The sequence below is a fragment of the Papaver somniferum genome, chromosome 5 (assembly GCF_003573695.1).
Source record: "Papaver somniferum cultivar HN1 chromosome 5, ASM357369v1, whole genome shotgun sequence".
Taxonomy (NCBI): domain Eukaryota; kingdom Viridiplantae; phylum Streptophyta; class Magnoliopsida; order Ranunculales; family Papaveraceae; genus Papaver; species Papaver somniferum.
Window position 1 is genome coordinate 148,735,518 of NC_039362.1, and position 22,807 is coordinate 148,758,324.

Below are 22,807 nucleotides of genomic sequence, written 5' to 3' on the forward strand. Positions count from 1 at the left end.
TTGTTTCGTCTTTTGATAAATCAAGGTGAACAAGAACCAATTGATACACCATACTTATATTCCCGAAGAACATCCAAGTAATATCAATCACCTCATAATTAACTGTATGGTAGTGGAAGAAGATATTGTGGAATAACAAAGAATGAGATGAAGAGCTTTGTGATTACTTTTTATCTTACCTATCGGAGATTAAATCTCGAGCATATCTTAGATAAGATAGTACTCAACATGATAGAACAATGTAAGAGCAGAACATGCAACTAGAAAGAAAATAGTTAGGTCTGGCTTCAGAATCCCAATGTAGTCTTTAAGTCGTTAATCTATAATGGTTTTGGAAAAATCTAGGTTAAAGGAGAATCGACTCTAGTCGCAACTAATATCACACAGAAGGTATAGGTATTAGGTTTCTCAGTTTCTAGAGTTCTCCCTTATATAGTCTTCAAATCAGGGTTTGATAATTTTGGGACAAAGCAATCAATATTCATTGTTAGATGATAACCTGAATAGATTCAAGCTAATATCTTTCAACCGTTAGATCGACTTCACTTGTTACACACAAATGAAATGTACCTTCATTTATATATGGGTAACCGTACCTAAACGTGTACACTTAGTTGGCTCAACAATAGTTACCACCTTCTTCTTCATCAACTTCCTTGTCACTAGTTTGTTCTTCATTACATTCTTCTTCAGTAGGTGTATCAGAATCAGATTCATCTTGTGGTGGCAACTCCACTTGAGATGATGGTTTACTAATGTGGATCCCTTTGGGATCATCGATCCCCAATGGTGTTTAACATCCAAGTTTTTACTGCCGGGTCTACGAGGTTCCAAACTCTGAGGAGAAGCAAGATCATGTTTCTTCTTATATTTCTTTTCGTCTTGCCTTTGCTTTCCCTTGTTGTCTCTGGAGAGTATGGGGATAAACGATAAACAATAATCAGATCAAAGTATACTTATGAATTACACGTATAGAATCGGTTTACACGATACACATACAAAGAATGATTCCTAACCTAACACATAGAGAATCGGTTCATATAAATGCTCATGTAGTCCGATTGTAATCCGTTTCTAGGACAAAAGAACATATAGAAAAATTGGGCATATTTTCCACCAAAAAAACGGCTTATATGGACACCCATATAAACCAATTATGGGTTAAGCAATCAAGATATCAAAGACTACACAACCGGTTTATGTGGCCATTCATGTAACCCGATTCTAACAAAAAAAAATATACAAGAAAACAGTTATCTCTTCCATACAAGAATCGGGCTATGTGGGCATTAACGTGGACCGATTATGGTTGATGTTCTCAGAAAACATATTCAGGACAATCAGTTTTTTTGAGCAAGAATAAAGAACGTTTCCTAGAAAAATCAGTTTCTGGCTAAACCACAGGAAACTTTGATTTCAAAAAAATCAAATTTTGAGTGATTGCAAGTTGTTAAAACCCAATTTAGAGGATTGTATTGATAGAAAAGTACCTGATTCGAGCCATTTCCTCTGCGCTAATAGTTGATCATCTTACGTAACCATTTTGTTCTTCATTTCTTTGTTCCGAACCGCTTGAAAAATTCTAGGATTACTCTCACTAGGATAAGTAACTTCAGTGGCATGTTTGAATCTTAGTCATTTCGACATTATATAAAAGAAAAAAACGATTAATCGTTTTTTGGATCATCGATAATCGACGATGTTTCTTCTAAAAAGAAGGCTGTTATTGGGGCGTCACACTCTATTAGAGGGGCGTCAACTAATAAGACAAAAACGGGTCACCCATAAGTAATACCAAAAACCCCTTATCTCAAATAATTTTGTAATGACCAAACAACCCTTGTTTAGCTTATTTTAATTTAGTGTAATTATTATCTAATCTAATTAGATTAAGAAGATGAATTTTGTTATATACTTGTGAATTCTGGGACAAAGTTTTTGTGGGAAGAAAAAATAGATAAAAGAAAACCTTTGGCGATTTTTTTCAAAACCTAGATTTTTTGATTCACTCAACCAAAATGGATGAAACAAGTTGCCAATTCGAGGTGGGTGAATCTTTGTATGATAGAGAGAACAAGTTTTACATTCCTCATGTTGGAGACCAAGAGATGGATGATTTGTTAGATGGTAGAGAGGGTTTAACACAAAGTGATGATGAATCTCCACCAATTGAAGAAATAAATCAACAAAGTGAAGAATCAATGGTTGAAAATCAACAGGTACACTTCTAAACTATCTCCCATGGGTTCAATTTCGCTCCAAACTAGCTTAAGTACGATAAAAAGTTTGATATTTTTAGACTTTCATGGCAAATTTCGGTTGGGTTGGGCTTCATCCCAACCGTAATTCAGTTTTACGTCCGGGTTTGGAAGAGGGTTGTGCTTCGTTGCCAACCATAAGTTTTGTTTATGCCTGGGTTTAGAAGAAATCCAAACGTAACTGGTTTCCAATAGGATAAAACTTGAGATATACGTCTAGGTTATATTCATCCAAAACCCAGACGTAAATAGTTTTTGCATGGGTATTTATTACTTATTTTACGTCTAGGTTAGGGTTTTGGATTTCCAAACGTAAGTGACAACGTCTAGGTTAGATTTTTCTTTGTTTCCAACTGTAATTGAAAACGTCTAGGTTAGAGGTTGAATTTATCAACCGTAACCTATCATATGCCTAAAACGTTTGGGTCCGTGTACCTTAAAATTTGGACGTAATCTTGGTTTTCCTTTTTTTTTGTGGCTAATGTTGTGATATTTTGGTTCATAGATCGTGCTTCCACCTAGCTCAATGCCTTCTCAACCTAATGCAAACGAAATTCTCACTGAAGATTCGTCCCATCACTATTTGAATGACTTGGTAAGTGTTTTTTCTTTTTTGAAACTAATGGAAAGATATGTTGCTCATTCACTATGTTTTTGTTTTTTTACTAACTTTGAGTTTTTGGAACATGTAGACATGGAAAGATAAAGAAGATGCAAAGAAATGGGCTAGAGAACGTGGCAAGTTAATTATGTGTGTTATAGTTTGTAATGGATCAACCAATGATCGCCACTTTCAAATGGTTTGCGAGTGTAGTGGAACTAGCAAAAGTCATGTGAAAAAGGGTACCGAATCTAAAGGAAAGACGAAGAGGAAGAAAACTACTTTCACCAAGAAGACTAATTGCCCGTACAAGCTTCAATTCAAGCACAACAAGAATAATGAAAATGATTTTTGGTATTTGGAGAAATTTGTATGCGGTCGTCATAACCACCTAATACTGAAGACCTTGCTAAGCCATCTTTATGCGGCGCGGCTTAATGACGAAGAAAAAATGATTGTAAGTTCCATGTACGAAAACCGTATGAAACCCATTGATCTACTCGGTCATATAAAGCTCCTAAACCCGTAGAATGTTTCTACTTTGGCAACTATCTACAAAGCCAAAACAAAATTGAAAAATCAACAATGGGAAAATAGGAATCAAATGCAACAATTAAGGCATTTGGGGGAGAAATATAAGACCGTAGATTTTGAGACTATTACCTTGCTTTGGCAAACTTTAGCAGCCCATGAATATGGATAACCAAATAATACCGTAGATTTATCGGGCGCCTCACCCCAAAGTCTACCATTCTTCTTCGAAGGCAACAAATCATCGCCTTTAGGAATATGCTTGCCTTTTGGTGAAGGTTTCTTCTTCGTCTTCTTTTCCTTCACTCGAGGTTGAGGTGTAGCTTCAGGTGAAGCAACAACAACTTGTTTCCCTTTTCCTTGAACAACAACTTCTTCTTCTTGTTGTTGATTTGATGTATCTCTAATCACGAGTGTACCTCCCGATATCACCGGTAGTTGAAATTGATCCCCTTCAATTTCTATATCTTGGAAAACATTATCTTCAATTTCAGGGCATGTTGAGCTACTTCCTTGAATCATATCCTTCTTCTTGTTAGCATCCTTGGGGAGACCTCTATAATCGACCCCACAATGAATTTCATGGCGAGGTGTAGGAGTATCTTTTGGTGTTAAGTTATTTCCTCTATTCTTTTTTAGGCTTTGTTCTATCACGATTCCTGCAAATTACAAGAAATTTCACTTATACAATCAGTATTGATGGATTAGTAACACAAGTCAATCTACTAAAAAAAAAAGATGTTCAGGATGAATTACGTCTAGGTTCGACATATAGAAAACCCGGACGTTCCAAATTACATCTAGGTTGGACATATACAAAACCTGGACGTTTCAGATTACGTCGAGGTTCGACATATAAAAAACATGGACGTTCCACATTACGTCTGGAAAATATGGTGCAAGACTTAGACGTAAACCCAAAGTTAAAATTTCTTCAAAACATCCAGGAAGAATTACGCCTAGGTTTCAAACAAAACGTAAAATTTAAATTACGTCTAGGTTGACGAAAGGAAAATTCAGTAACTAAACCTAGACGTAAAATTGGAATTACGTTTGGAAATCAACTAAACCTAGACGTAATACGACATGCAATTCAAAGTTTACGGTTTGAATTCCTCTAAACCTAGGCGTAAGTTCTTCAAACACTAGACTTACACTTGGCGAACCTAGGCGTAACACCTTCAAAAACAAAACAGAAACCCTAAATTTGCTTCAGTTTGATTCAATCTAACATGTTTTAAACACAAAACGAGTAAGAATAGATGGGTTTGTCGATTAATACCTTACATACACCATGGGTTGTTGTTGAGGAGTTCGAAAATCCGAAAAATCAGTTGCTTCAATCGATGGCTGTTGAGGATAAAGTTGTTGGTCAGGGGGTTGATTGAGATTTTGATTACCATCACTGCAATCAGTTTGTTTCTTCCTCATTTTTCATACAGATTTCAATCCTACGAGGTTCAATTTTCGGATCGTCGATTAATCGAAAACGATGAAATGAGTTGATATGAAAATTTATTGTGAAGAAGAAGAGAAAGATGAGAAGAAGAAGAGCAGGAGTCAAAAGTTTGAAAGTGTGAAGATTAGATTATGTTTTTATTCTGTTTTAATTTTAATTGAAGGGTAATTGGGACAAATTGCTATTGAATCAAAAATATCCCTTAACCAGATTTTTGGTCACCAGGTATTCAAATGAAGCCCTTCTAAAAAAATGTGACGCCCAAATAATAGCCTTCTTTAAAAATGAGGAAAGAAAAAAAAAATCTGTTAACGTGGAGTAGAGATGAAATGGAAATACAAATATTAGAGTTTAGGTTTTGTTAGTAGGATTTAGTGTGGATAAACTGGTAATATTGAGATTTAATAGAGAATAAATTAGTAATTTTACCAAATTTAGACACCTTCTCCTTCGGCTGGAAGCAAAATTTGCGTAGTCCTCAAATAAAAGGCCCAACCCTCAAACCAGACCAACTGGTATGCCAAACGACCCTTAACGCGTTATCTTGATCCACAATTGAAAACGAAGGACAGAGGAAGGACGAATGTACGGTTACTAATAATACTTTCCTAGACAAAATCGAACTAGAAACCCTAATAGTTTATAAGGAATGGAGTGAAACTCAAAATATTGTCTCCCTGAAGAAGTTTGGCTACCGCTGTTTCAGGTTAGTGTTTCCTATTTTCTCCTCTACTCCTCTTCTGTGATCTATTGATCGTCGATTAGTGGTATCTGTTTAGTAATTATCGTATATATAAGATCATGATTTTAGTTGTTATCGTTTTGTATGATTCCGTATGAACACCATACTTATTAATCCTCTGATTGTGAATTATTGAGTATTTTATTTTAATTTTTTTGATTAATTGCTCGAATCAATATCCTGTTAATTGCTAGTTATCTTAGATCGGAGATTTTGCTCTTTTTTGTTAAGTGTGTTCATGATTATAATAATAACTAGATGACCGCGCACGGTGGGGTGGCCGGCCGACCGAAGAAAGAAAAAACGACACCATTGAAAAAGAAACTTAACAAGGATTTAGTAACGGTCAGGAATTCGAACTTAATTTGTGTTATACACAAAGCCAGATACTGGATACTTCTGTTCTCCACCACCATTGATGATCCTGCACTTAGACACAATCAATTGTCAAATTAGATCAAAACAACATCAAATGAAAAGGAGCAAAATCAGAGACCATACAACGTCATTCATTATTACCCTAGATGTTCCTTAATCTGATCAATAAGAACGTCTTTCTTCCCCGTTGGTCAATCACAATCCATCATTCCTCAAATATACTTTTTATGTTGTTCTACTTTCAATTCTCCAACTGACCAACAAAAAACAAACCACATTAAAACCTTATCCGCAAACTTGCATTCTCATTGAAGCATTATACCAAACACTTACCAGCAATGATCTTCTCCATAGTTTCGAAACTTTTGGCATCTTTGGCATTAAGTTCAGGTCCGTTTAGCTCTCCATCATCCGGTCTTCATCATTCCCAGATTCAATAACCTTTGAAATCCTGCAAAAAGTTTTAAAAAAAAAACAAAATTTTAAAAAAACAAGCAAAAAGCTAGCTCCATCACTACACATAAAGAGGTCAATAAGTCAATGAATAAGATTAATATAGGAACCGTGATTAAGTTTTCTTCAATGAAAGTCTGGATAGACTTGATCTTGTTTCTTCAAGAATATCATCAAATGTTTGGTCTTCTCCTGAATCGTCATCAGCAGAAACAAAGGGGGCGAAATAGGAAGAGAAGAACAGGGGTGAAAATACACAGTGTGGGTGGTATATGGGTTTAACTCGACCGTAAACTTCATCTTCTCTACCCAACACAGCCAAGAACATTGGTTCTCAGAAAAACAGAGATTTATCGGTTAAGTGTCCGAATCATCCGATTAATGTAGTGATTTTTTTTAAATAAGTTTGAACTGCAAATATGTTCATTTGTCTGTGTTTGATCGAGATCCATGATCAATTTATAGAATAGTTTACATCTGTTTCTCAAATTCCAAAAATTGAATTTTTTTTCAATTTTTTTGCACAAAAATTGTGACCGACAAAGACACATATTTTCATCACCAAAGGACTCCTCCCTTCGGTCGTCGTCCGATAATAATAGTAATAACATGTAATGGTGCTATGTGTAGTGAGAGCTGGTCAGGTCACCAGTTCAGCTTGCCAACATTCTTCGATAATTCAGTTGTTCAGATTAGATTTTATTTGTGTACGGTACCTGCATCACTTCTTTTGGAGCACGGATTACTTTTCTGCTGGATTTGCTGGCGATCCTATGTAGTGTGTATTTCACATACCTTTTCTTTCTGTCGCAACAACATTTGCCGTACTGCTTTATCTCTATAACCATACAAAATGCAAGTACAACACCCACTGCGAGCTTATTCTACAACTGCAACTAATACTTCTCTGCATGAAGTGCTGCTCCTTAAGTTCCTCATTTGTTTTCTTCTACACTAACTAGTCTTGTTTTGCTTCAAGTACTTCAGATAAGACAATGGAGCTGTTGCTTAAGTTGCGTTTTCTTGCTTTCATAACTTTCCTTGCTTGTGTTGCTGTTTGTATGATGTCTCTTGATTATCGCATTTTGGTCAACACCACGTACTAGCTACTCCCTCTTGATTGGCACTACTGATTTACTTCTGCTGTAGCTTATGCTAATGTCATAGTTTCTATAGCAGATACATCTATTTCGACTGGTCTTTCATGTCTCTGATGTGTTTAATGGGAGCTGACATGTAATGGTGCTATGTGTAGTGAGAGCTGGTCAGGTTATGAGTGCAATCTCAAGATGTCTCTACAAGACACCTTGAGATTGAGGGAGGTAGTAACATGTGATGGTGCTATGTGTAGTGAGAGCTGGTTAGGTTATGTAATCGTGTATCCTACACGTGAGAGTGGCGCTGCTAGTTAAGACTGTTGAGTATATAAACTCAACTGATATCTCTGTAAACAATCAACTTCTTTTATATCACATTATATTGATCAAACCGTATTGCAGAGATGTAGATATTACAAATCTATCAGATTATAGGTGTTTAGTTCGATTACACGATCATATGCTTCACCTGATTTTCACAGGGGAAAAAAGCAATTCTCTGATTGTGAACGATTGAGTAGTTTATTTGATTTTTTTTTCAATAATTGGTCGAATCGAATTTCGTGTTATGGATGTGAATATTACCTTACTCGTAACTGTTATCATGAATAGATGTTCATGATTGTAGGTGTTTAGTTCGATTACATGATAATATGCTCAACCTGATTTTCACAGGGAAAAACAGAAATTCTCTGATTGTGAACGATTGAGTATCTTATTTCATTATTTGAAATGATTGGTTGAATCGAATTTCGTGTTATGGATGTGAGTGGTACCTTACTCTTAATTGTATCATGAATATCTGTTCATGATTATAGGTGTTCAGTTCAATTACATGATAATATGCTGCTCTGAGCAAAAAAACAACAACTCCCTGTCTTGGTTTCTAACAGATGTATCTGATTCTGTAGGTACAATGGATAATTTATCTGTAGGAGAAGTGGATAAAATGCCACTGGTACCACATTCTACACCACTGATCAAACCAAATGGACCTTATGATGTTCGGTCAACGTTTATTTGTTCCATCAGACTGTCTGTCAAACGATTGTATAAACTGTTAATCGAAAAAAAAACTTTCTCGTGAATTGAATATACTGAATATTTGCTTATCCAACAGCAAAGTAAGCATTGCCTCTCGAGTAAATATCCCATCTAGCAAGGTACAGTTTTTGTTATTTGTTTTTGTACTTTTCCGTTTTCCTCTAAAGTTGTTGTGACTTTTTTTATTCTGTTAGCAGATTAGTGTTATAGTGCCCACCCCCGCCAATGAACCAATATCCTTTGGGGTCGGTCACAAAACTCTTATGTATGGCCTGGGGGTAATGATACCAGGCAAGGAAATTCATCGTATTGTTCTTTCTTACATAGCGGAGGATGACGTGTTGAAGCTTGAGTAAGTTATTTTTTGTCTCATTCCTTTTGTTCGGTTCTGACTTGCCAGCTGGGCAGCAAGGACGTGCCTAAAATGGTCACATGTCTGTGTATGACTGCGTACGACACTTAGACGCGCGCGTTTCCAGAACAGACACATTGGTGACATCACATGCATATGTCACACACTATTTTAATTAAGTGTCTGCTAAAAGTGCCTGAATCTTTTGTATATGTGTTGTTTTATTAGTATATATGCTTATATATTCTTATACAAATTTGTTATTTATCAATGATTTATTAGCATTCTTGAGAAATTACATTCATAATATATACATTTTAGTGGGAAATATCACTAATCTCATAACTTGTCAGCGTCCTAGTTTTTTGAGAATTTGTTCGTGTCCGCGTCACCGTGTCAGTGCAACCCAGCTTACAAAAATGCGGCACTAGATGTGCCCCCTTCCCCACAGGAGAACTAGAAGGGTGCACTTTTTGTGAATATCCGCATTTGTACTATCCCTGTGGTGGTGGCTTTTGTGTTTTCTGTTTGCTTATCCACCTCATGTATGCTCACCTCATGTATGCTGACTTGCTAGTTTGCTTATTCATGTAAACAGGGATGGCCGAACTGATGTGTGCATCGACACAGTCCCTTGTACCAAAAAAGCAAAGGCAACCATCGACACAGTCCCTTGTACCAAAGAAGGAAAGGCGTCCATCGACACAGTCCCTTGTACCAAAGAAGGAAAGGCTTCCATCAATACAATCACTTGTACCAAAAAAGGAAGTAAGCTAGTCACTTGTACCAAAAAAGGAAAGAAGCTAGTCTCTTGTACCCAAAAAGGAAAGGCATCCATCGATACAGTCCCTTGTACCAAAGAAGGAAAGACATCCATCGATATAGTCCCTTATACTAAAGAAGGAAAGGTGTCGATCGATACAGAAATAAGCTAGTCACTTGGTCATCTTAATTGAACAACTCATCTGGATGCTGCAAATCATCTATGTTGATTCCTTGGAGAAGAAGTTAAATTATTTCTGTAGGCAAAAAAGGTTTCCTATTATAATATTTGCAAGTTTGTGTTTTAGGGGTTTACAGTTGTGTGGTTAACAGTAGTCTGACCTATTTAAGAACTTTTATTTACAAAATTCAGTGTTTCAGCATTTGCATAATTATCCTTGTAATACCTTTTAAGAGCAACCACAACTACAACCCATCTTTAATCTCTAATGATATCAGCCTTTTTCTTTAGTCTTCGTTTTGAATCTGAGTTATTCAGATTAAACCTTAACTATCTTGTTATCACTTATTTTTATTTGATCGGATGTTTCTTAGTTTCTTTCTTAGGCCTATTCCTATGCATGCCATATATGCACCCACTATGATGGGTATGCCAAACTGCCAAACTCATATGTCAATATGCCAGGAATAACATAGGCATATACGACAGAGTGTTCATCGCTCGATGGTCGAGTCAGCGTTCGCTGGTCATTAAACTGCCAGCGCTAGTCAAGCTACATCGCTTATCAGATCTTCATCCAACGACTACTATTTCCCCTCTCTATAAATACCTAATTTCAATCTCATTTCAACTCACCCCAGAATTTCTAAACCTCTCTAGAATTTCTCAATCTCCAATTCTTTTCATCACTTCTCAATCTCCAATTCTTTTCATCACTCTTCCAATTCCTCAGAGAGTATGGATGATAATATGAGCATTGCTGAGTTCGCTCAGTTCGTAGCAAACCAACGTGCTGACGCAAATCGAAGAGCTGTTGATCGTGCCTATATGGATAATGAAATTAGGAGAAGTCAAATTAGATTTAGAAATCCAAATAGGAGAAGTCAAATAAGGCGGAAACCAAAATTCACTGTTGCGGAAGATGAATTATCTGCAGGAATTATATTTCTTCTATTGAGGATACTGTACTCGGAAATGCATTACATCACGAAACATTATGGCAAATGATTTTTGTGAAATTTCAAGAACAAACAATGAATCTCAACAATCGTGATGTTTCAGAGTTGAATAAACGCTTCAGTACAATCAATAAGGAAGTTAGTAGATTTGTTGCTTTACTTCATCAAGAAAGTCCAAATTTGAGGAATGGTGAATCCATGATGGAATTTCAACAAAGGTGTCGTGCGGATGGTGAAACTATGATGGAACTTCGGCGTAGGTGTCGTGCAGAATATCGTCGCATCTACGAAAAAGACTTCCAATTTGAAAATTGTTTCGACATTTTAAAAATGTTTGCCCAAATATTGTACAATATTTATGTAATAATTTCTCGATTGTCCACTTGATTGGGCCGACCTACCGGAGGGCCCAAAGGACCCGTAGAGAGTGAGTCCCTTCTATGGCCACTTTTTTGTCAATTTGAAACCTAACGGAATTTTCAATTTGAGAAAAAAAGATTTGGTGGTAGTCTTTGGGAGCTGAAAAGACTAAACCGCCCTCACACTTAAAAACGAGTTCCTTAAAAATCCTCATCTACATTTCCTTTTCCGCCCCAAACTTTTATCCCTCGTATTAATTCGTTCGGACTTATTCCTCCGCCGACACCATCATAACCAACACCACCGCCGCCATCACTACCACCATCTTCACCGTAACCAGCACTACAATTGCCGCCACCACAACCATCTCTAATCAGCACCACCACCGATACACCTTCACCGCCACCGCCACCACTAACAACACCTCCGCCAACTCCCAACCACCATAGCACCACAACCACCAAATTAATAAGGACATGAAGTTAAAAAATTTATATAACTCAGAAACTCACAACCACCATAGCACCAGCTCCACCTCCGCCACCACCAGCAACGCCTCTGCTACAATAAGGAACTAACATCCTGACGTCATAACCACCACAAAACTGAAAGTTCAATTTAAACTATCTTCACCTGCAATTCTCAATCGATTGAAACACCAGCATTACGACCAATTTCATCCTCTGCCTTCTTCTACAAATCACTATACCCTACCTTCTCAATGTAAGGAAACGTGGGTTTCCTAGTTTAGGTTAAATTCTTAGTTTGAGTTAATTATCATATTAAGATGGGATACCTAAATTGATCATGGTTTCCTAGTATGATTCGGTTTCCTAATCCAAGGAGGCCAAGACTTGGGAACCAAGTTTGTGACTCCTATATAAGGAGCTCTAGGCTAAGTGTTTTAGTCATGCAATCCTCAATGTAAATCTCATAGAGATGTGAGGGATTCATCCCACCTATTGAGGTGGTTATGTGAGATACCTAATGGTGGAAGGAGTACATCATTATGGTGTTTATGGGATACTTATCGATGTTGGAAGATATGTCGTTATGGAGTATTCGTATGGATATGTTGGTAAGAATCTTGTTGAGGAGAAGATCATCTTGGTGGTGTTGGATTAGATTATTGGTGTTGAGCTAAAGGCGTCCATAATAATCTATATCAGGGTGTGCAGTGAAGATCGTCTCGTTGTGGTAGATAATGTGGTAAGCATTATCTCGTATGGGTGAAGATGCTATTTTGGATCTTATAGGGTGCTTGTGAGAGTTCTTATGTTCGGTCACGTTGTGGTGAGTCGATGGATTGATTTAGCCAATCAGTTGTGTAATTCTCAGTGGTGATTCTATAATGAATAAAGAGGTCGTAGCCGTTTGGTGGATGTAGACAATATTACACACATTGTGTATATTGTTGAGCCACATTAAATCCGTGAGTAATTTACTTCTTGTTGCTTTGTTTATGGCTTGCATATATGTGGTTCTCTTTCTCTTATTCTTATCCTAGATCATAGTAAGGTTCATGGAGCAATCCGAGAGATGAAGTGTTTCTTGTTAGCTAATATGTTTCCGCAAGATTAGCACGTAGATGGCTCTGAACCCCAACAATTGGTATCAGAGCTATAGGTTGGGTAGAAGATTTTAAGAGAAAGTTTTGGATTTTCTTGTTGGAAGAAAATTTTGAAGAAGAAGGATTTGGTTTCATCAAGTATGTGAGGATTTGTTGTTACAACTTTCGAAGATGCAGAGTTTGATGTTATCAAGTATATGTAAGATTTGATTCATCAGTTTGGGAACAAAGCAAAGTAAAGCGGACTTCTAAAGGAATGGGATTATATCAGGTGATCTGCATTCGATGTGGTCAAGATGTATGGTCTTGATGTTTTGGTGCTCTACATTGAAGATTTGGCATTTATACTTATTGGAGCATAAACCCTATGCATGGCTTCAAGTAAGTTTATTTATTCTCTATACTTCGTACCATATTATTGGAACTGTTTGAAAGATCTGCTTAGATTGGTTTTCAATTAATCGGTGTTTGCTTGGCAAGACACAAGAAGAAAAGAATATCATAGTTGGGATCCAAATTTTTGGTTTGTATGTTTGTGGAAGTAAAGATGAAATATTAGCATGTCAAAGTCTCATTATTGTTCCATACCAAGGGAAACAATAATTTGGTTATCAATCGTCATCAATTGGATTATGTTGCTGCTTGTATTCAACCTGAAATTGAAGAATGTGAAGATGGATTCATACTCGTTCTGCCTTAGTTGTTTGTTACAATAAGGATATGGGAAAATCTCGTTGTAGGTTTCATTTTGGAAGTATTCTCCATTGGCCAGGGTTTGATATGTTCCAGTTGTGAAGAGTTTGATTTCAGTCTTAGTATTTGAAGCGTGTGGTTACAAATAAGTTGCATGACATTGATCGTTGGATGATATGTGATATTGGTTGTAGTGGAGCTATAGATTCTTCTTATTGTATAAGAAGCAGTTTATCGACACAGTTTGTTAGGGTTTGTTTATCTGTGTTGAAGTTTGACATTGTTTCGGGTAGAACAATATTTTGGAGTTTCTCTCGTACTGTTTCTGATGGAGAAGCTAGATAGTTTGTGATCTTTTTATTCTTGTCGATGAAGTTCATTCGAAGAGTTATTTTTTGTTGTACACCATTTGAAGTCGATCGGAGCTGGTTGAAGTGCAAGACCATTGTGATAAACAAGTTGGTCTATTGTATTGCGAATACGTTCCTATTTTGGTAAAGACCCATTGTGAGGAATTAAAAAGGTATCGCTTGGCCATTTCAAGAGTTTAAAGAATAAAGATACAATACTACAATGTGTATGGTGGTGTGGCTACGGGAGCTAGCGCATATTACTTGGAGAAAACACGATGCATGAATTCGAGTGGGCTACAATTTCGGCGTGTTTTTCATCAATGTTTTATTATGCATTGGCTATTTGATTTCCCGATGATCAGTGTGAGACTTTCTATTGGAGAGAGCAACATTATAGCAATGATAATATTTGGGGGTTCGCTCGTCTTCTACAGTTATTGAAATTGATTTAAATAGTGACAGAGCCTGTAGAGATGAAGGTAGAAATTTCTATTGAGAAATTTGGTTCAGCAACGATATAGTTTCCGTCAAGTTATTCTCTCTACGTAGCATGAAAATATAAAAACAACATCGTCTTGAATTACTTGGAGCTTCAGGAAGTTACTAAAGGTTTCAGATTATGGTTGGGTATGATTGGGTCTTTATGTGAGGACGGATTATCAGATTTCGAACGTTGGTGTACGTTTGGAGCAAGATTGGAAAAGGGATATGTACAAGAGAGAATGTGTGACATTATGTATTGTTACAAGGGTAACAGTAAATTCTTTGACGATGGTCACAGTTCTATCCGATTACAATTGTGTTGTGATTTGACTGTCATGAAGTCGAAACTACATGCTTGCTTAAGAAATTGATAAAAGACTATCTTGACAATTATGCATGTAAAAGGACATTGTTTTCAAAGCCCGTTGAAGTTACTGAGGTGATGTAGAAAATGATGGTGTGTCAGCTGTCGAAGTCTCTGTGAAGCTAGACACGTGTTTGGTATATATGCAGTGGTTGAAGATATGATGATCTTTTTTAAAAGGAGTAAAACTCAATTCGGGAAATATGGTCGTAGAATCATTATCCAATTGAAGATAGGCTTGTAAAGCAAGATTCATAGAGATAAGCCCGAGATTGGCACGCAGTGGCAATGATCCGTGGATTGGTTGTATTTGGTGCGCAGTTAGGGTCATGCTCAATATGCTTTGGTACATACAAGATGGTTAGTTTCTTGGAAGCTAACATAAAGGTTGGTTTGTTACAAACTAACAAAAAGTATCTCGTTAACTCTCTTTGGTGGACATGCTCGTGTAAAGGAGCACGTATGTGATCAGTTTTTTAAATAAGCAATTGACTCGGCTGGAGTTTAGAGACAAAGATGAAGACTATGGTTCTGCTAAGGTAATGCTTAGGCAGACGCATGGAGGATACTGTGGTAGTTTCATTTGATTATCGAGTAGTTATGGATGTCAGCCCTAACGGATGTGGTGCGCAACTTGGAGTTAGTGGCTTAGAAGAGCGGAACATTAACTTAGGTGGAGCAAGGCAGGCCAAGACGGAGCTGTGTTCGTAGTATGGAACAAGTTCGAAGGTAGCGAAGGCTCAAAGGCGCATAATGACCGTAACTAAGTTCGATTGGTAGCATATGGACAACGATCGTGTATGGTCTGATTGAGTTGGCATGCAATACACTATAATTATGTCAATCAATGTGGAGTTGTGAACAAAAAGGAGTAAGGTGTATTTTCTCAAGATGTTGCATAACGGGTGATCATATGATGATAGTTGTTGAGATGGTCAGATTTTTCACCGTGGTGGAGATTTGTACAATCATCGGTAGGTTGGATTGTTAAGTCTCAGTTGGCGACGTTCAAGTTTGGTTTGCTCTATTCTGGTGGAGGTTCTACGGAACAAGTTTGGGTGAACTACATTTCGGTTTAATTCTTATTGAGGATATGTAGGCAACCAGTGATGGTGCAATCGATGTTAAGAAGATGGAGGGATAACAATTGATCATCTCATGCATGAATGCATGATCCGAGGTGTAGAATTGTAAGGAAACGTGGGTTTCCTAGTTTAGGTTAAATTATTAGTTTGATTTAATTACCATATTAAGATGGGATACCTAAATTGAACATGGTTTCCTAGTAAGTCGGTTTCCTAATCCAAGGAGGCAAAGACTTGGGAACCAAGTTTGGGACTCCTATATAAGGAGCTCTAGGCTAAGTGTTTTAGTCATGCAATCCTCAATGTAAATCTCATAGAGATGTGAGGGATTCATACCACCTATTAAGGTGGTTATGTGAGAGACCTAATGGTGGAAGGAGTACATCATTATGATGTTTATGGGATACTTATCGATGTTGGAAGATATGTCGTTATGGAGTATTCGTATGGAGATGTTGGTAAGACATCTTGTTGAGGAGAAGATCATCTTGGTGGTACTGGATTAGATTATTGGTGTTGAGCTAAAGGCGTCCGTGATAATCTATATCAGGGTGTGCAGAGAAGATCGTCTCGTTGTGGTAGATAATGTGGTAAACATTATCTCGTATGGGTGAAAATGCTACTTTGGATCTTATAGGGTGCTTGTGAGAGTTCTTATGTTCGGTCATGTTGTCGTGAGTCGATGGATTGATTTAGTCAATCAGTTGTGTAATTCTCAGTGGTGATTCTATAATGAATAAAGAGGTCGTAGCCGTTTGGTGGATGTAGACAATATTAAACACATTGTGTATATTGTTGAACCACGTTAAATCCGTGAGTACTTTACTTCTTGTTTCTTTGTTTATGGCTTGCATCTATGTGGTTCTCTTTCTCTTCTTCTTATCCTAGATCATAGTAAGGTTCATGGAGCAATCCGAGAGATCAAGTGTTTCTTGTTAGCTAATATGTTTCCGCAAGATTAGCACGTAGATATCTCTGAACCCCAACACTCAATCTAAATCTCTGTTCTTCTCCATCAACACCATCACCACTTCCGGTTCCCCATCAAATAAAAAATTACAGATAAAAATTTGGACTTGATGCTGAAATGAAATTAGAAATTACATAATAAATTCACCCATCATTAGCCTAAACATTTAACTAATAAATCATATTATCACCGATGCAAAACCACAAACCCATAACTCAAAAACTAACTAATTATTTTCTAACATAATCTCAAAATGAAAGACCCAAAAAAGCTGATCTTCATTGACATGTAGCTTCCTCAAAAACACCGATGTTGATGATTTTATGAGGTTTTTTGTTTGCTCGATTTGATGAGGTTATCAAGTTGTAGTTGTCCAATTCGTGCTTCAGTTGTTGTTAGAACATTAGTGACGTGCATAAAACGAAGAGGAAGATAGAGCTAGAGAAAGAGGTGCAGAAGAAGGTCTGAAAATTGCTGTTAGAGCATCTCCAACAATGGGTGCTAAAAATCCTACGTGGAATTTTTATTTAGGTCCTTATTTATGGGGTTTTATATGTGTGGGAAAAATAACAATGTTTTGTTCATATACCATCTCCAATGGTGTAGGGTCTTATTTTTATGATTAGTTTTTTGGATAAAGAATAAAAGTGATTTTTTTTTCTATTGGTTTAGAAAATTTTATTTGGAAATAATAATTAAAAAATTTGTTAAATTGATGACATGGAGGTCATTCTCAAGGTCTAAATAAGACTTTTTATAAGACCTTCTTATTTATTTTGACACCCTTCCTTTTTCGTAGGACCTACTACCGGAAATGGATTTATGGAAAGTGGGGATGTAAAATCCTACGTGTCATGAAAAATAAATAACTTCACGCTTTATTGGAGATGCTCTTAGTGAAGGAGGAGGAGAAACTTAGGGAAAGACGGAGAAAACGGAGAATTTTTTACCACTTACCACAAGTACCCTTGGATTGTTGGACACATGTAAGCCATGTGTTAAGTGGTTGTCCTCTACTCTTTGGACGTGTACTAGATGGACGATGACAACTACAATTGGTGAATATAAATCCTTTCTTATTTTTACGGTGAATATTGACCAGATACACCGCCCAAAGCATTAGCCACAACACCGGCGAAAATGCTTAGTAGATCCCGGATTTCTACACCAAAATTTGACACCGCTTATGTATCAATGGTTTATTCCTTAAAATGAACCTCTTATTTCTCTTGGGGGTAAGGTGTGGACGCAATGGATGGTGGAGATCACTGCCACGTAGTGATGTATCCAAGTGGTATAGAAAACCGGGTCCCGGTAACACTTTCGTAACACCAGCCTCATTTCTGACCTCGTGTCATTAATCTGTGAAGAGATATTATGGATTTGTGCCAAAAAATATCTTTATGAAAGAGACGAACCAAAATTAAATGTTATACCGGGACCACAACACATCATGTATAACTCAATACAGTACTATACTAAGTTGGGTCCTTACCTTTGGTGGTGGTTTTTCGTTTTTCATTTTTCATCGGTCGGTTTTTTCTCATTGTGGTAGCGCTGTTCTAGTATTAGGTTGTTTATTATTATCTAAGTATTAGTTTAATTTCTTATATTTTAATTTCATAATTGTCTAAGTATTAGGTTTGGGAAAATTATGTTCAGGCCCCACCCATGGGTAACCCATAATATGAGGTTCTTAATTAAAAGAAGTTTGAATCTAGAACCCTAAATATTAAAATACCTTGATACCCTTATGCATATTGTCAAACCCATAATTAAATAAAATTTAAATCTAGGCCCAAAATTATTAAAATATAGTAAACATGATGTCACACCCATCTTTACCACCGACAACCACCACCAACTACAACCACCGCCACCACCTCCGACCACCGTCTCCGACCACCACCACCAATTGCCACCGGCCATCACCACCGACCACCGCCTCCCACCAATAATATATGGATGTGTAATCTGAAGTTACACATGGGTATGACATGAAAAGGTTACACATGCGTACGACATGTGTAAGCAGAAGTTACACATGCATATGACATGTGTAAGCAGAGGTTACACATCCATATGGCATGTGTAATGAGAAGTTACACATAAAAAACAATAGACATCAAAAAGAAAACATAAAAAAAACATGTATTACTTTAAGATTTATTTACAATAATTTCTTAACATGTGTAACTAAAAGTTACACACGCATCTGTCTAGTGTAATTGGGAGTTACATATGCATCTACCTAGTGCAATTGAGATTTACACATGCATGTGACTTGTATATTCAGCTTCAACTCCAATTCCAGCAAGATCGATACCACAAATAAGTAATTAGCTTTTATAAAGTTATTGGAAACCTGAAATATAACACCAAGCAATTAGTTTTTATAAAGATTAAATGAACAGTACATACAACAATGTACAGTTTAACATGAATCTGACTAGTGTAGCTAGCAGTTACACATGCAACTGACTAGTGCAACTAGAAGTTAGACATTCATATTGGAATTCAGACTTCTTATTCCTTTCTAACCACAATCACATTAGATTTCACGACTGAATCTAGCAAAATCATCAGCATCTTTCCTAGGGTAACTTTTAGTTACACATGCATTTTCCTAGTGTAATTAAAACTTACACATGCATTTTCCTAGTGTAACTACAAGTTATAGATGCTAATATACAAATTACCTCCAATACATGAATACTAGATAGTTCAGTTGTAGAAGGCTAAGGAAGTACCTATACAGATATAAACGAAGACTCACAATCTGTGCAAGTTTTTGCTGCAGGGCCATCGAATCAACTAACTAAGTCAAATAAAAAAGTGGTACAACATGGACGTATTCATAGCACGATAATACTGAAAAAGACAATATTACCTGGCGATTAACAAGTTCCCCTCTAACCAGTGAAATCAACTATAAATAGAGCTCATACGTATAAGCACGCGTATACAAAATCTACCAAAATCATTTTAAACCAAAACAAAAACCTTCCTTAGAGTCACAAGCTTAGAATTTAAACTGTATGCAATTATCAGTTCATGGTTTAATGGAAGTTAAAGAAAAATTCACTATACTTACATTGTCCTGCACCACCACTGGATCCAAATCCTCCTCTAAAACCTGCACCTTCACCTCCACCACCAACACCTCCTACAATCACAAACTCAATAGGATAGTTACAGCATTTTGCAATTTCACCTCATAAAATCACAAACTCAATCCGAAGACATCTATTTAGTTTTCGCATGCAACTAATAAACAAAACTTCTCATCATTTTGGGTTCACTCAAACTTTTACACATATAATTAGCATGTGTAACTCGCAGTTACACATATAATTAGCATGTGTAACTAGTATCTACACATCCAATTATCATTGTATACTCGTAAAGTCTAAAGGAATCATACTAAAAGCTAATAGTCCCTACCAAAAATATACATTTCTGGATATTTCTTTCTGCTGTCCATACACTACTTTCGCTGTGGGCTTAAACTAGTTAACCTAGTTTCACTAGTTGCTCATACACTTACTTCAACAAACCATTTTCATTACTTACATATTGGCAGATACAAGGGCATATGGATTTGATCGAAGTGGCATTATCTCATCACTCTGATCATCATTTATAAGCGTTAGTAACAAGTTGATCATTTCTGTTGTTTCAGGAAGGGTCGCTTTAAATTCCCGATCACTAACTGAAACCTGGTCATTCAAATTGGCATTAGCTGACAAGTAACTTTACATCTGCACAGTTGGAACCTAGAAATCTGTTCAACGTATTATCGGAAAAATTAAGATTAAGAATGTACAAGATACTCACATCATCTTTGGCTTCTTATTCCCGTCCTCGATATCTTCTTCTTGTTCTAAATCATTGCATTTGAAGTCCTTGCTTTCTACTTCGCCAACACAAGAACCTGAATTAATTACTATATGTAAGTAAAATCTATGTAACCTGAAGTTACACATTTAATCAGTATGTGCAAGTAAAAGTTGCACATGCTAATTAGCACGTGTAACTAGAAATTACACATCAATTTAGCTTGTGTAACTAGAAGTTATACATCTAATTAGCATGTGTAACTAGAAATTACACATCTATTTAGCTTGTGTAACTGAGAGTTATACATCCAATCAGTATGTGTAAGTAAAAGTTACACATCCACTTAGCTTGTGTAACTAAGAGTTACACATCCTTATAATGCAAAGAAATGTCTAATGTCTTACACATCCATATAATGCAAAGAAATGTATAATGTCTTACACCTAACTGAGAGTTACACATCCATATCTGTATTTGAATTACCTGCTATAGCATCTTCTGATATGTTTGATCTTACAATGATTAACCTATATCATCCTCACTGCAATCATTAACTGTAAGATTTCCAGGCTTAATGTAATAAACAACAGCTTGAGAATCCCTAAGAAATGAAACATACTAAAAATAAATAGATGCAGTGAAAAGTACTGCATGACACCCCAAAATTGGGTATAGATAACTTACAACTGTGATCGAATTAGAGAAAAAAAGAGAGGTTAGACTTATCTTTCAGTTTCATTTCATCACAAAATCTCCTAATATAAAACATCAAAAGACATTCTGCACAAGAAGTGCTAATTGAGAAGTATGAACATAGATGTAATTACCTGCTTGCATAGAAACCATAGTGAAGCAACATCTTGCCTTGTGAAATTTATTCGGTATTGCTGAATCATTGCAGAAGCTACTTCATCCAAGATGAGTTTCATGCCTCGCCTTACACAAACAAATAAAACCAACAAAATCAACACCACCAAAATTGAGAAACAAGATTAATACTGAATAGGGATCATAATTTCACAAAGAAACATTGATTTCAATGAATTTGCATATACGAATTATTTTACAGAGAGAAGAAAGTCGAAATTAGGCTTTGAACTTTGAATTGACTTAACAGAGGCTCTGCAATCCATTGAATCCATTCCCGTCACCATTCAAAAATAACTTCCATTTCATATCTACCAAGAACATATGAAATTGAAAATTAAAATCGAATAAAATTCAATCAAATCTACGGGTAATAAATTAGATCACAACTTGAAATTGGGAGTTACAATGATTTTGACGAAGAACAGATCTGAAAATTTTGTTAAAGATTCTTCAAAATAACTAAATGATACAACCAGAGAGACTAGATGAATGCAAATCTAAGATTTAATTTTGATTCAGACAAGTTAATTGAAAAATGCCTGAAGATTTATGTTTTGAAAAGTGTTTTTCTCAGATTTGTTTCTGAAATAAACAAACTAAAATCTATCAATCGAAGCATAATCACTAGTAGAAGAGGATACTTATCCATACGCTTGCTGATGAATTTGTGTTGAATCTGTAAATCGATTGAAACACAACTCGATTAAATCAATACCTGAGAAATCCTCGAATCAACTGAAATCGATGATTTGATTGATATGTTAAATCGATTAAACATCATCAGCAGAGATCCATAAACATCATCAGCTAAGATCGATGAAGCTAAAATGGTCTTCTTCTTCTTCGGAAAACACGATATGAAAACCCTAAAACTATTCAGAGCAGAAACTAGAGAGACCAAGTGAAAATGAAAATAAAAACGATGACATTCCTCCTGTATATATTCTAAAGTGAAGAAAGTTTAATTTTTTGGACCTAGCAATATCATTTTCTTAAAGTATGGAGTTGACAATGAAAGATCCATTTTGTAGGGCTTCTATATATTGAACCCATATAGTAGGGGGTTATAACATTTTTCACATTAGGTTTTAATATTTGTTTAAATGTATCTCTTGTTAAAATGTAAGATTGGATTAAAAATAGAATTAATAATTATAATGTTTAATTATAATTATAATTATTAATAATCATTAATAATTATTTTTTACAAGACATAAAACTAGACAATAATGTTTTGAAATATAGACTTTAAAAATAAAAATTTGGGACAATGTTCTTCATCTTGTTAATCTTCTTCATTTCACCAAATTTCCAATCGATGCGCTCATGAATGGATTCTCCTTTGTTTATCTTCTTCTTTGGCTTCAAATTTGTTTTGCCTTGATTTTCTTTACCTTTTCTT

At 36.1% G+C, this 22,807-nt stretch overlaps 1 protein-coding gene and 1 long non-coding RNA gene across 3 annotated transcripts; one reads left to right on the forward strand and one right to left on the reverse strand.

Moving 5' to 3' along the window:
* The first annotated feature begins 5,374 nt into the window (after window positions 1–5,374).
* On the forward strand, window positions 5,375–10,148 carry LOC113283152. 2 transcript variants are annotated; one of them, XR_003327355.1, is made up of 4 exons: window positions 5,375–5,555; window positions 8,431–8,682; window positions 8,761–8,915; window positions 9,514–10,148. It is a non-coding gene; the product is annotated as an uncharacterized LOC113283152 (long non-coding RNA). The 2 variants fall into 2 exon arrangements; XR_003327354.1 differs by having other exon boundaries at window positions 8,431–8,915.
* A 1,229-nt stretch (window positions 10,149–11,377) lies between these two features.
* Window positions 11,378–21,464, reverse strand: LOC113279845 (keratin, type I cytoskeletal 10-like). Its single transcript, XM_026528496.1, has 7 exons — window positions 21,363–21,464; window positions 21,063–21,153; window positions 20,533–20,629; window positions 20,283–20,448; window positions 19,790–19,861; window positions 11,704–11,782; window positions 11,378–11,610 (listed from the first exon to the last, which is right to left on the reverse strand). Exons 1-7 carry the CDS (start codon window positions 21,462–21,464, stop codon window positions 11,378–11,380), a joined length of 840 nt encoding a protein of 279 aa, XP_026384281.1.
* Window positions 21,465–22,807: the final 1,343 nt, after the last annotated feature.